Consider the following 14,289-nt stretch of genomic DNA (forward strand, 5'->3'; position numbering starts at 1 on the left):
GGATAAACAACAGATGGCCATGATAATGTGAAACATGCAAGCAAGTAATCCAATCACAGAAAATTTGGGCAAAATCATTCATGCTTCCAAAGTAATAACAATTATTCACAAAAACTCTAGAGTGCAATCCTCATACAGGTTAAATTCAAGTTCTAGAATTCAGAAAAACACCCTGCCCAGTATTTCAATCACAACTACCTCTAGTATCTGTTTCACATGTTAGAAGCAACCACCTATGTATCTTCACATCATGCATCATCTCAGCATCAACCCAAACAATAAGCATAAAAAAGTAATACTCATCAAAACACAACATCAGAAGAACCCAACCACTGCAATAAGATAGAGCAAAGTACATCATTCCTATACTATAGAAAAATAATAAAAATAGGAATATAAAAAGAAACAATAAAAATAACAACAATAATAAAAGTAGTAGAAGCAATAGAGATAAAAGAAATCTTGTTTTAGTACCATCCATCAGTAGATGCTTTCATCTGAATCTTCCAACATCCATCAGTAGATGTCAATCTTTCTCATCTTCCTCAGCATCCATTAGTAGACGTTGTCATTAACACCCATTAGTAGATGTTTAATCACATAGCATCCATCAGTAGATGCTTTCTGGGTGCCATACACTCCAAAACCCAAAACTTGAATGGTTGGATGGTGCAAAAGTGGTGAAACCTTAAGGTTTTGGTGAAATGGAAAGGGGGAAAGTGGAGAGAGCACTTCGGAGAAGTGTTTTGAGAGGCTAGATTGATGAAAATCAGAGAATGGAGGCTTGGGTGAAACCCTTGGGGTTAAAAACAGTGAAATTGGGCCAAGCCCGCTCAACCTTCGTGCTTAAAAATCCCACCTGCAAACACTACAAGAAATATTGAAATTATATACGGACTATTATATACGGATTTAAATCCGTATATAATTTAAATATTTTATACGGATATTACATACGGATTCTAAAAAAAATTATATACAGATATTATATACGGATTTTCCGTATATAAATTCCATACATAAAGTTGGCGCGTAGCGGCGGGAAAATTTCATAAGGATATATCCCCTGGAATTCCATTAACCGTATCTAAGTAGAATGAAGTATATTATATACGGATTTCAAAAAAAAAATTTAAAAAAATGTATTTTTATTAATTAGAAGCTGAAACGTATCATTCACTGTTATCCCTCTCGAACCGTCGAGCTACTCTCTCTGAAAACCTCGAGCTATCTCTCTCCTCGAACCCTCGAGTCCTTTCTCTCTCGAACCCTGGAGCTGTCGCCGTCCCTCTCTCGAGCCGTCTTCGCTCTCCCTGACCCTCTCTCCAGCCCTCTTCACAGTCCTTGTCCGTCGTGCTCTGCTTCTGTCTCCTCTCTCTCTATCGAAGTGTCCGTCGTGTTCCGGCGTTCACCAAGCAATCTCCTTGTTCGTCGGGTGTCGTAGTTGGATGCTGAAGGAGTATCTTCATTTGGTAAGTAAACCCTAATCCTAATGCTTAGTAATCGATGAAATCGTTAATCGCGAACCCTAATCTTTTTCGTTGTTTGTTTTATTTGACACATTTGTGGTTGGTCTCGCAAGCCGTGGTTGGAGTTTAGGAAGCATCGATTGAGGCTAGTGTTTGTCAGTGGTATGTAGGACTGAGACATATACCATTTGATTATGAAGGCCCTTAGTGAAGGAACCAAAGGTGAGTGAGTTCCTTTGCCTTTTGAAGTTTCTTAGATGCAGAAAAAATTGTTTGTACTGTGTTCTTTTGCTTCATTTGCTTAATAATATGTTGTTACAGTTGTCAATAATTTAATAATTCTAATTCCTATTTGTACACCCTACATTTCGCAGTCTAATCATATATGCAGCATATAAATAGGAAACATTAATGAGAACAATGTTATAACATGCAGTGTGCATAAATGTTAGCTTAATCTTTTCTCAAACAAGGCTATTGCAATGCTTTCAATTTGTATGTGTATTTGGTATATTTTGTTTGGAGAAAAACATGCTAGGAGCTTTACTGTATTCCTTTGGTATATTTGTTGTCTATAGGTCATCTAGCATGAAATAGGCACAGGACAAGCAATGCATGAGTGTTTTAATGGAAAATAATAATTATTTTTTAATTAAAAAGGTCTAAGGTCTAACCAAACAATAGAAATTCAATTGAAACTATAGAATTAGCGTCTGTTAAAAGTAGTTTACAACAACTTCAAAAAGACAACATCATAGTTACAACGTCATCCTAAAGGAAAATTCACTATGTTGAACTACAATAGAATTAGGACAGATATTTGACTTAGTTTTTGCTAAATAATGTAAATTTGTTGTTCCATTTTCTGAATGAAAATTTGTTTTCTCCTGTTTCTAGTGTAGTGGTCGATCCTTCCAATCCTTCTAGAAAGTATAAATTGTTTAGGTTAGATATTCTTTTGCTCATTATTATGAAAAATAAGATGCATTTAGCTTGGGTTCTTATATAGAAATTATGAGTTTTAATTTTTGCAACTTTTTTGGGACTAAATACAATTTACTAATAGTCAGGTTGTAAAGTAGTGGGACTTATAATCTATTGGGTGAGAATGCCAGTGTAAGCCTGTAATGGGATTTGCCAGATGATATTTGATATTTTTGGTGTATTCCAACATCTTTTCTATTTGGGTAGCACTTTCACATGTTTGGAAATACTTTTCTCCAAGGAAATTATCGCATATTTCTTTTAGCTCCCAGAGAAAGCTGGAAAAAAAAATAAAATGTCCATTTCTCTAAAATCACATATACCATGTCTGTTTATGATATATTTTATATCTCGTGCTTTATCTGTTTATGATTTGTAGCGTATATATTCAAGTGGAGATGTCTATCCAAGTTCTTCTAATCTTCCCAAAGGAGAGTATACTTTACAGTTATATTTGAGGTACATGCCTTTTCTTACCATAAACCTGGGATGAGAGTGCATATACTTCTTAATAGTATTAGTTCACTACTAGCATTCATCCGCTACTAATGAATTGAAATATATTTCAAAATTTACAAAGTCAAGTAATGTCCTTAAATATATTTCAATTCATTGGTAGTAGATGAATTCTAGTAATGAACTAATACTGTTAAGATAACTTGAAAGGTTGATTTATTTATTATACTTCTAATAAGAAAGCTAGCATAGCACAATTTGAATGTTTCTTGATTCATAAAATATTTATGCATAAAAGATCATTCAACTTAGTCCCTTACTGATAGAATACCAGTTGAGCAGAATTCTTAAATCACACAAAATACATACAATACAGCTGTATTTACTATGCGAAGTATGAGGAGACAAAACAGCCACTTTTATCTATATTCCCCCTTATACATACTTTTAATAGCATTGGACTTCTCCTTACTTTGTCGTAAATTGTCAACATAATGGTTATATTGAACATATTCTAACAATATATAGCTGCTATGATACTTATGATTAAACCTAATCTAATAATAAATTAACTCCTATTTTCTACCATTAACTGCCAAAATGAGAGTTATCATTACACTTGTATCTAATAAAATATTAGTTCTCACGATTGTTCTCATTGGTTCCCGTCACTTGCCTTCATAATAGTTCATAATTATTTGTTTCAGGCATGACAATGTGCAGATTTTGGAAAAGATGAGGCACTTGGTGTTATTCATTGAGCGAAATTTGGAAGAGAAGGTAGTTTATCATATCAATTTTAAGTATTTCACAAATGAACAATTGTTACTGAAGTCTAGAAGAGCTTTTCAACTATGATTGAAGGTTTTTGAAGTAGCTTTGAGAATGTAACTCATGGTAAAATTGGGGTCGAGGGACCATAAATCTTATCGAGGGTAGAGTTTTGAAAATATTACTAAATGGTATTTTATCAAATCACGTGGCAGCTGTCTTACACAAATCAGATGATGTGTTGGGTTAGACGTGCCCAAATTAAAGAAGCTTTTGCCTGGATTCTCGAAGTTTTATAATTCTCCAAATGTTTGACACTTGTGTTTGAAAATAATTTGTTTGTAGATGCCTTTATCAAAGAGTGCTTCTGCTGTCTAGCCGTAAATAATTCCATGTGGACCACTAGACTTTAGATTAAGTATTCTTTCTATCTGTTGACTGATTTTCTTTTTATGTTTTGATTGTTTTAGGATGTAATTCGGTTAAGCTTTTTCTCTCAACCTGATGGCCCACTGATGGGGAATGGTTCCTTTAAGTCCTCATCACTAGTTCCAGGGTATGTGAGTAGGTTTGTAGCCTTGGTTTAAATTTCTTCGTGTAATTGTGTTGACTTTTGGTTATTGGCAGTATAAAAGAAGGGCTGTTTATTGGTCCACCACAAAAAGAAAAACTTCCCAAGGTACATTGTTATCCCCTGTCAACATTTCAGATATTGCTACTGACAGTATATAACGGTGTTTGTAAAATTTCTGCAGAATTCTCCACCCGGATCTGTATTGCTAGGGACAATTTCATATGGGAATCTATCATATCATATGTAACTAAGGATATTGTCTAATTACATGTTTTCTTTTGAAAGATTGACGAGGACAAGGGAAAAGGTTCTTCCTTATCTTCCAAGAAGAATGTTACAGAACGCTTAAATGAAGAGGTACTACGAAAAGTCATACATTAGCAGAAGAACTTCCTTTGGTTATTTGTTTTCTGTTTTTACTTAAGGTTCAATTCATGCTCATTTTTGCATAACTTTTCTTAAGGAAATTGTGTTCTATTCGATATTTGCACCTTATAAAAATTCAGCATTTGAAATATTAGTTGACTTCTTTTTCATAATATTTTAGATAAAAACTCTTAAGAAAAGAAAATAAGAAAAAATCTGCTGAAAATTCTTTGCTGTTTTGATAAAAATGTTGCAGGAAATTATTTGATGTTTGGATATAAAAATGCTGCAGAAAATTGTTTGTTGTGTTGATTCAAATGCTACATAAATATTTTATTGTATTAGTTGGTTAAAATCTTGTTTAATATATATTTGTATAGTGTGGATGCAGGGCATATATATTTATTGTATGGGATGTTAGTCTTGATTGATATATTGTTATATATATTACATTTATTACGTTATATAAGCTAAGATAAGTTTTCGAAACCTGTGTCTTATTTTTGATAAATGTTGAAAGTTTTCAGTGAATTATATCTTTTATTAAATAGTTGTAAATGTTTATCTATATTAGATGATTTTTGGCAATTTGTTAGTTATGTTGACTTTTATCAGAAACTCATAACTATTCAATGCAGATGCAGATTCAACTATTTTTTTTTTATAAAATCATAAATTATATACGGATTTTTCCGTATATAATTATATACGGATTTTATATACGGATTTTCCGTATATAATTATATACGGATTTTATATACGGATTTTCCGTATATAATTATATACGGATTTTATATACGGATTTTCCGTATATAAATTATATACGGATTTTTCCGTATGTAAATTATATACGGATATATCCGTATATAACTTAGCTACGCTTCTTTTATATACGGATTTTTGTCCGTATATAATCCGTATGTAATATCATTTTATATACGGATTTTGGAGGTTATATACGGATTTTGACCGTATGTAACTGTGATTTTTCTTGTAGTGAAAGCCGCCGCCAGGGCGCCCGCGAAAGGACGCCTGGGCGGCGAGCGGTAGTGTATACCCCTTAATTTTTGAACTATTTTGGGTTTTCCCGGCCCTGAGTTCTCAAATTGAACCTAAAATTTTTAATTTCTTTTCCCTAGCTCTCACAGCAACACTCAAATCAAACAATTCACCTCTCTCCACCCCTCAAACATTCAGTTCTTTTTAAAAAAATTAAACACACAGGAAAAAAAAAATTCACACAATAACTGAATTAAAAAAATCCCAAAAAAAATATACAAATAAAAATAAACTCAAACCAAATAAACAAAAAAAAATTAAAAGTTTTCAAGACACTGGGTTGCCTCCCATTAGGTGCTTCTTTAACATCACTAGCTTGACCCAATAGGCTCATGTCTGGATCATGGAATTCCAACTTTAATCTTGGTGTTGTCCCTTTTGTCTTCACACCAACTTATCTTCAGCAACTTCCTCTTTGTAGGCTTGACTTCAAGACCACCAATCTTTTCAAGTACAAATAACGACATCAAGTTGATACTGGACCCTAAATCAATTAGGGCTTTCCCTATTTCATTACTCCCAATAGTGCAGGGAATAGTGAAACTTCCCGGATCTTTAGCTTTTGGAGGAAGTGGCTTCTGCAAGATCACATTGCAATTGCCTTGTACCTCAATTGTTTCCTCCTCTGGACTTTTTCTCTTTTTGTTGAATTTCTTCAGGAAGTTAACATAACCGGGAACCTGTTGCAATGTCTTAGTCATAGGAATTTTAATCTCCAATTCCTCAAAGATTTCCATGGATTGCTCAAACTGTCTTTCCTTCTCCTCCCTAGAATAATTCTTTAGGTAAGGAAGAGGTTTTTCATATAATTCTTTCTTTTTTTTCTTATCCTCTTCCTCTCCTTTTTTTCTTTTCTTCCCTCTCTTTTTCTTTTTTCTTTTATTTCACTCTCTTCTTTTTCTTTCTCTACATCTTTCTCTTTTTCGCTCAAACTTTCTTCTTCTTTTCTCTCTATTTTTCTCTCATCTGAAACTTTGTCACTTCTAGTAATAATAGCTTGACATTCCTCTCTAGGGTTAGCGTTCATGTTACTCCCAAGATCATCCAGCTTCTGAATTATGTGACCAAGTTGCTTGATTTCTTTTATGATGAGAATCAGACATTTGCATTAACTGTTGAAGTGTCTCATCCATCTTAGCCCATCTTTCTAATACAGAGGATTGTTGCTGCCATTGTTGTTGTGGTTCTCTATAAAATTGTCTGGCAGCAGGCCCAAACTGACTTTGATCCATGCTTGAGTGAGGTTCCCACCAGTGGTTGAAATTACCTTGGTGGAATTGAGTGCCCATATAGTTAATTTCTTGTTCGAATTGCATCTTGCAAGCATTAGACACAAAAATCCTAGAAAATACTGTTAGCACAAAAACAAAAATAACGACACAAAACACAAAATAAAAAAAAATAACAAGGATAAAAATAAAGTCAAAGTTAATTGAGAATCACACAAATAGAATAGTTTAAACCGTGAGTTCCCGGCAACGGCGCCAAAAACTTGTTGATGGGTAGGCAAGTGTACCAAATCGCACAACTAATATAAAATGGTAAGACCAAGTATCATATCCCTGAAGACTCTCGGCACTAGACAGTTGTGTGATAACTCAATTAATTAAGACTTAAATAAAACGAGATTGTTAGTTTCAAATGCAAAGACATAAAATTAAATATGAATGCAAATTGATCAATAGTAGAGTAACACAAAGATGAACGGATGTTGTTTAATATGAGTTGAATATGTTGTTAGAGTTTGATTTCACTAAGTTTACTCTCATCACTAGTACAAAAACAGTGTACAACGTCGAATATTTTGGGCCTTTCATGTCGAATTTGAGAACAACGTCATATCAGGAGACATTAAATTGGCATCGAATTTAAAAAATTTGACGTTAAATTTAACGTCGAATTTTATCAATAAACGACGTTAATCAATTTTTTTATATTTTTAATTAATTGTGATCCTTTTTTACAACTCTACGAGACCTGTAAAGCAAAAAAATAACAATTTTCAGTTTTTGGTATTTTGTAAAGCATGAACTATGAACGTGTAATATAGTATCAACAATAAACAACAATGACAAACAAAAAACAAGTTCAATCAAACAACAACAACAAACAAGTTCATCCAAACAACAACAACAAACAAGTTCAACAAAAAATAACAACAAACAAGTTTAACAAATAAGTTCTTCAAAACGAAAACTAACCTTGGTTCAACGAAATAAACTGTTGCATCAAGTGAGAGAGAAAGCAAAATACGCCTATGAAGCACAAGAACACAAAAATAATCGGTCAAAACAAACGAAAATCATACATAAAGTAGTAAATTAACATGCATTTGTATCAAATGAAAAAAAATATTACCTGTGATGGTCGTCAAACTTCGTTCAAGAAAAGTTTGAGAAGAGAAGAGGGTCTGGCGTGCTAAGATAAAGTGAATGAACTTTCAATCTCTCGCTCAAATTTTTCTTGAATTCACAAACCTTTTAACGTCTAGCACTAGGACATTCGACATTTTATATCCTTTTACGTCGAATTACAATTATAAACGACATTTAATAATTGCATTTATTTACAAAATTGCCACCGGTCGTTTTTAACGTTGGCTATTTAGTCGTTCGACGTTAAACGCGTGACGTTATACGTTGTTTTTGCACTAGTGCATGTATATAAGAATTCTTCGTTTTGAATTAATGTTAAGGTCACTCATTAAATTACTTAGAACCCGATCCATCGGTGCAATAAGCCTGCCTTAGTTCCTAGTTCATGAAATTCCTAGCGTTCCTAGAAAATTAAGTCTGAAGATCAAGAGCATAAGACGACCAATACTCATACCCTCATCCCTGAGAAATATACCCTTGGGAGAATTCAACAAGAACCTGAATTGTAAGGAACCTCCCAACACTCATGCAATTCACAAATCATGCTACTAAATGAGTTAAATAGAGCAAGCATTGAAACAGATGAATTCCCTAACAATTAATGAAAAAGCATATAAATTAAGAACCAATTGAAATACATGAGAGTTCACAAGGTTACATCATCCCCCAACAACAAATAGAGTTTAGTTCCCCATAGACATGGAGAAACTAGATGAATAATGGAAAAGCATGAGATAGTGAAACCTAAAAGTAGAAGAGGAAGCTCCCGCCTCCAGATCCGCCTTCAAAGAGTAGAAGAGTGTGATGTTGTGTTGCTCCAGCCAGAGATACCAAACCTAGGCTGCTAGGGTCCTTTAAATAGAACATAATAGAACAGAAATAAAGCCCAAGCCTGAGTCGCCAGCGCTCAAGTGATAATGCTAATTCCTACCATTATCTAAGCATCATTTTAGTAGCAAAATCAACTCTTCTTTAGCTTATTACTTGTTTAAATCCTCTCTTTTATTTAGTTTTAGTATTTATCTAAATTTTGAGCTACATTACGTAAATAATACTCTAATCCCTTGTTTTCTTTTACCTATTTCAATGTTAGGAAGATCCTCCATTACATTGAAGAGCCTCGGTGATCCAGGAAGTCATTGATTTAAAAGTCATTTTCGCTTAAGCGAGAATAATTTAGCTTAAGCGAGAATGACTATCTTCTCCAAGAAGTTTATTCTCGCTTAAGCGAGAATAATTTAGCTTAAGCGAGAATTCGGGTAGTATATATACTCACGAGGCAGAAAGAAAAAGGGTCTTTGGTTCTTTGGAGGCGCGATTTCACGTCTGGAGCTCATGGAGGGCGCGAGGAGCTTGTGGGAACATCTCCTCCTCTTCCTTTGGGTCTCCTTCTTCTTCCATCTTCCATGTTTGTAAGCTTTACGGTTCTCCATGGAAATGGAGAACCAGATTCATCTTGTTAGGGTTAGATGTAGCCTATGAACTCTTGTGTAATGAATGATTGTTTCGTATTTATAAATTCCTTTTCTATCTATTACTAGTATTCTTGTTTCCGATCTTAAAGTTTGCATGTAATGGGGACGTTCATGACTTGATTTTGGGGTTTCATTGAGCCAAGGATGGGATATGAAATCTTGAACTAAAACAAGAGTCCTTGTGGGTCATTGAGCCAGGGATGGGATATGATTCACATGTTTAGATCCTACCATTGATCAAATTGCATTCATGTTTATTTTATTGCATTTGCATCCAAAAACCCCAAAATTTGTTCTTTAGAGTCTTAATTAGTTGAGTAATCACATAACTGTTTAGTGTCGTGAGTCTCTTGGGAAACGATACTTGGTCTTACCTTTTATTATTACTTGATACGAATCGGTACATTTGCCAAGGTCTTAACAAGTTTTTTGACTATGTTTTTGGCGCCGCTGCCGGGGACTCGTGGTATAACTATTCTATTTATGTGATTCTTAACCGATTAGATTTTTATCTTTTTTTTTGTCTTTTTTTTTTCATTTTTTATCTTTATCATTTTATCTTTTTCTCTTTTATCTTTTTCTCTTTTTCTCTTTTTCTCTTTTTATCTTTTTGTCTTTTTAGTTTTTTTTTATCTTTTTATTTATTTTTTCTTATTATCTGTTTATCTTTTTATTCTTATTTTTATCGTTTCATCTTTTTATCTTTTTATCTACTTATCTTTTTAACTTTTTTTTATCTTTCTATCTTTCTATCTTTCTATCTTTCTAGCTTTCAATCTTTCTATGTTTCTATTTTTTTATCTTTTTATCTTTTTATCTCTTCATCTTTTTATCTTTTTAATTTTTTATCTATTTATGCTAAATGGGTTCTCTAGTGCAGTGTTCTTCAGTGTTTGTAGGATCAAATTCGAAAGTCTGTACTAGGAGTACAAGATCATCAAGAGAAGAAGTACAAAGAAGGTCACAGGGCGCGCCTGGGCGCCCCACTAAGGGAGTTGAGCGCCATCCTTCAAGTGTCATGTTCACCAAGTCCTGTGCATGAAGTGGTTAAAAATATCAAAGAGAATGAAGTTAGTGAGATTGAGGCTCCTTATTCAAGGAGGGTTAAGATGGTGAACACGAAGATGTTGCAGATAAGTTGGTGTGATGAAAGCAAAAGGAACACCAACGTCATAGATGCAGATTGTTGTTAATGGTGTTAGGCTCTTGACGTTAAACAAGCACTTATTGGGAGGCAACCCAATTTCTAACTTTTTCTTTTGGATTTGAATTTGCTTCGCTGGAATTACAGCATCTACTGATCGATGTTGGACATCATCTATTGAGGGATGCTAGGAGGACTCAGATGACAGCATCTACTAATGGATGTTGCTACGATGAGGGTGATAAATGATAGCGTCTATTGATGGATGCTATGTGATTAAGTGTCTAATGGATGCTACTGAAGGCGTCTACTGATGGATGCCGATGAAGATGAGAAAGATTAGCATCTATTGATGGGTGCTAATGAGAAGGTTTCGCATCTACTGATGGATGATGAAAGATTCAGATGAGAGCATCTACTGATGGATGCTATGCTACTAGACATCTACTAATGCATGTTACTGACAACATCTACTGATGGATGCTGCTGGATCAGGATTTTTATGTTTTCGCTTTATTTTATTAGAATTTTGTTTTATTTTTATTTTTGCTTATGTACTTGGTTTAATGAGTTGTGTGCAATGGTTTGGTATGATGTGATAAACTGTTGTTTGTGATGAGTAATATTCTTGTGTTTGCTCTATTGTTCTATGATGCATGTTGAGTTAATGATTGTTGAGGCTTTTTAAGCATAGGTGGTGGTTGCTCATAGTATTGTTCAAAACAGATGCATGATTTCAATTGTGATTAATATGATGGGCAAGATGTTTATCAAATTGTGGAACTTGAGTTAACCTGTGAGAGATTGGGCTCTAGAGTTTTTGATTGATTGAATAATATTGCTTTGGAAGCATGATTGATTTTTCCTAATTTCCTATGATTGAACCACTTGCTTACTTGTTACAAATGATCAAGGCAATGTTTTCCCTTCTCCCTTAGAGCCAATGTTTATAGGTGAACCCAATAAGGATCAATGTTTTCTCTAACCTTTGCACCTTAAGTCTAAATTTGAAAAGTGGAAAAACGCTTTTTGAAATCCTTACCTTGAGTTAAGTAGAGTATATTTTGTGGTAATGGAGAATGGTTCAAGTTTGGGGTGGTGAGAAACTAGAAAGAACTTTGTGAAATTCATTAAAAAGCATTGGGCAAAAGAAAAAAGTGAAAGCAAAAAGCAAAGGAGAAGAAAAGAAAGAAAAGAAAGAAAAGAAAAGGTTAAGCTCAATGCAATTAAAGTTTGGGAATGAGTTGAATATTGATTTTTCACATAAAAGAAGAAAGAGAGTTGAGATTTAATGAGAGTTGAGATTTAATGAGAATAAATGAATTGTGCACTCTCTTAACTCAAGGATTTTGTTGTCTAGAAAAATCCATTTTCTTCTTAGCCCAGCCTCAATACAAGCCTTGAAAATTCCTTGTGATGATAACTTGCTTGTGAGTGTGTTTGATATGTGGGTAAATGAAAGGAAAAGTTGATTCATGTGACATTGTGATGGTAGAGTGTAAAAGTGTCAACTCATTATACACCTTTGAGTTGAGTGAAACACTTTCGAGTGCTTGAGTGAAACACTATCTTTGGTGATGAATAGTTCCATGCACTTTATGATAACATTCTTGCTTGGTTGTTAATTATTCATGAGGTTTACATCTGTTGTGTATGTCTTGATTATGTGAGCACCATAGTTGAAGCTTGATTGACTAAAGCTTCATTATATCTTGACTAATCTTTTTTTGATGAGCAAACATGAGTGATTTACTTGTCCTAGAGGAAAATGCTTTTTGGTATGCTAAACCATTGTAGTATGATTGCGTTGAATCCAAGTTACATTTTGCTTGAAGACAAGAAAAATTTCAAGTTTGCGGTTGTGATAACAGTTGAAAAACCATTATTTTTATACTTAATTTTAATATTAAAAACACCCTTTATGACTTAGAAACTAGCTTGAAATCATGCTTTTGTTTAAGTTTTGGAAATAAGAGATTTGGATGGGTTTTATGCTTGGTTTTCCTTGTTTTGATAGGAATTAAGATGAATTGGATGAAAGAAGTTGAAGTAACAAGGAGTTGGAACCCAGAAAAGACAGAAACAGTACGAGACCGAACAGTAGGATGCGGGAGAATCCAAACCGAACGGTTAAGAACCCAAACCGAACGGTTACTGAGACTGACTGAACGGTCAGATAGAGGAGAAGACAAAGACCAAACGGTTCATAACAAAGACCGAACGGTGTGAAGGTGGTGGAACTAAGCCAAACGGTGTGAGCAAGAAAGACAACTGCCGAACGATGTAACTGAGGACCGAACGGTTGTAGGAAAACATAGGCAAATCAAACAGTTTGTGAGAGGAGAAGTTGAATGAAGTGGTAGAAGTCATGTCGAACAGTCAATAATGTAAGATCGATCAGTCAAAAGTGAAACCGAACGGTCATGAGTCATTTGAGAGCCGACGACGTGGGCTTGGACCTGTTTTCTATTATTGTTATTGGCTTGAACCTGTTTTCTATTATTTTTATGTTTTATTTAAGGACTTTCACGTCCTAGGGATTGTATCTTTTGATGGCTTGAGCATAGAAACACATTTTTCACCCCTTGAGGGCAGATTTGGGGATGCGAGAGTCTCTTCTTCTCTTTCTAAGGTTTTTCTATCTCTTCCATTCTTTCATTCCATTGTTCATCTAGTTTCTCCATGATAATGGAGAGCTAAACCTTATTTGTTGTTGGGAAAGATGTAACCTCTTAAACTCTCATGTATTGAATTAATTCTTGATTATATATGCTTTACTTCATTAATTGTTAGGGTTTTTCCCCTTTGCTCTTTGCATGCTTTGTTTAACTCATTCAATTGCATGATCATTGATTTTGTTGATATGGACACATACGGGGAAATCTAGAACTGGGGAAACACTGGTGCAGAATTGGCCTTTAACGTCACCCCATAGACGTCGGTCCACCAAAACCCCAACGTAAATAATTGACCGGTGGCATAAATGTAAATAAGTGAGTGTGTAGACGTCCGTTAGAGAGGGTCGGACGTCCATAATATTATAGACGTCCGTCCCCCTCTCACAGACGTTTAAAAGGCTGAAGCATTGAACTCTTCAACTACCCTGTCAGCCTCTTAGACGTCCGTTCTGGAGGGCGCCAGACGTCTATAATATTATAGACGTCTGACCCCCTCTAACGGACGTTTAAAAGGCTGAAGCAATCAACTCTTTAACTCCCCGTCAGCCTTTTAAAAGTCCGTTAGAGGGGGCCGGACGTCTATAATATTATAGACGTCCGACCTCCTGTAGAACAAACGTCTAAGAGGCTGAACGCAATTAACTCTTCAACTACCCTGTCAACCTCTTAGATGTCCGTTCTGGAGGGGGTCGGACGTCTATAATATTATAGACGTCCGGCCCCCTCTAACGGACGTTTAAAAGGCTGATGGGGGAGTTGAAGAGTTGATTGCTTCAGCCTTTTAGATGTCCGTTAGAGGGGGCCGAACGTCTATAATATTATAGACGTCCAGCCCCCTCCAGAACGGACATCTAAGAGGCTGAACGCAATTAACTCTTTAACTACCCTGTCAGCCTCTTATACGTCCGCTCTGAAGGGGGCCAGACGTCTATAATATT

General features: G+C 34.8%; 1 protein-coding gene across 1 annotated transcript; it reads left to right on the forward strand.

The window, feature by feature from the left end:
* The first annotated feature begins 2,805 nt into the window (after positions 1–2,805).
* LOC148200554 (tripeptidyl-peptidase 2-like) lies at positions 2,806–4,501 on the forward strand. The gene is made up of 5 exons (XM_088112984.1): positions 2,806–2,912; positions 3,617–3,689; positions 4,151–4,236; positions 4,308–4,359; positions 4,436–4,501. Exons 2-5 carry the CDS (start codon positions 3,645–3,647, stop codon positions 4,499–4,501), a joined length of 249 nt encoding a protein of 82 aa, XP_087969110.1. The 5' UTR covers positions 2,806–2,912; positions 3,617–3,644.
* Positions 4,502–14,289: the final 9,788 nt, after the last annotated feature.

Source organism: Vigna umbellata, chromosome 4, assembly GCF_029865625.1.
Source record: "Vigna umbellata cultivar VRB3 chromosome 4, Vumbellata_1.0, whole genome shotgun sequence".
Classification (NCBI taxonomy): domain Eukaryota; kingdom Viridiplantae; phylum Streptophyta; class Magnoliopsida; order Fabales; family Fabaceae; genus Vigna; species Vigna umbellata.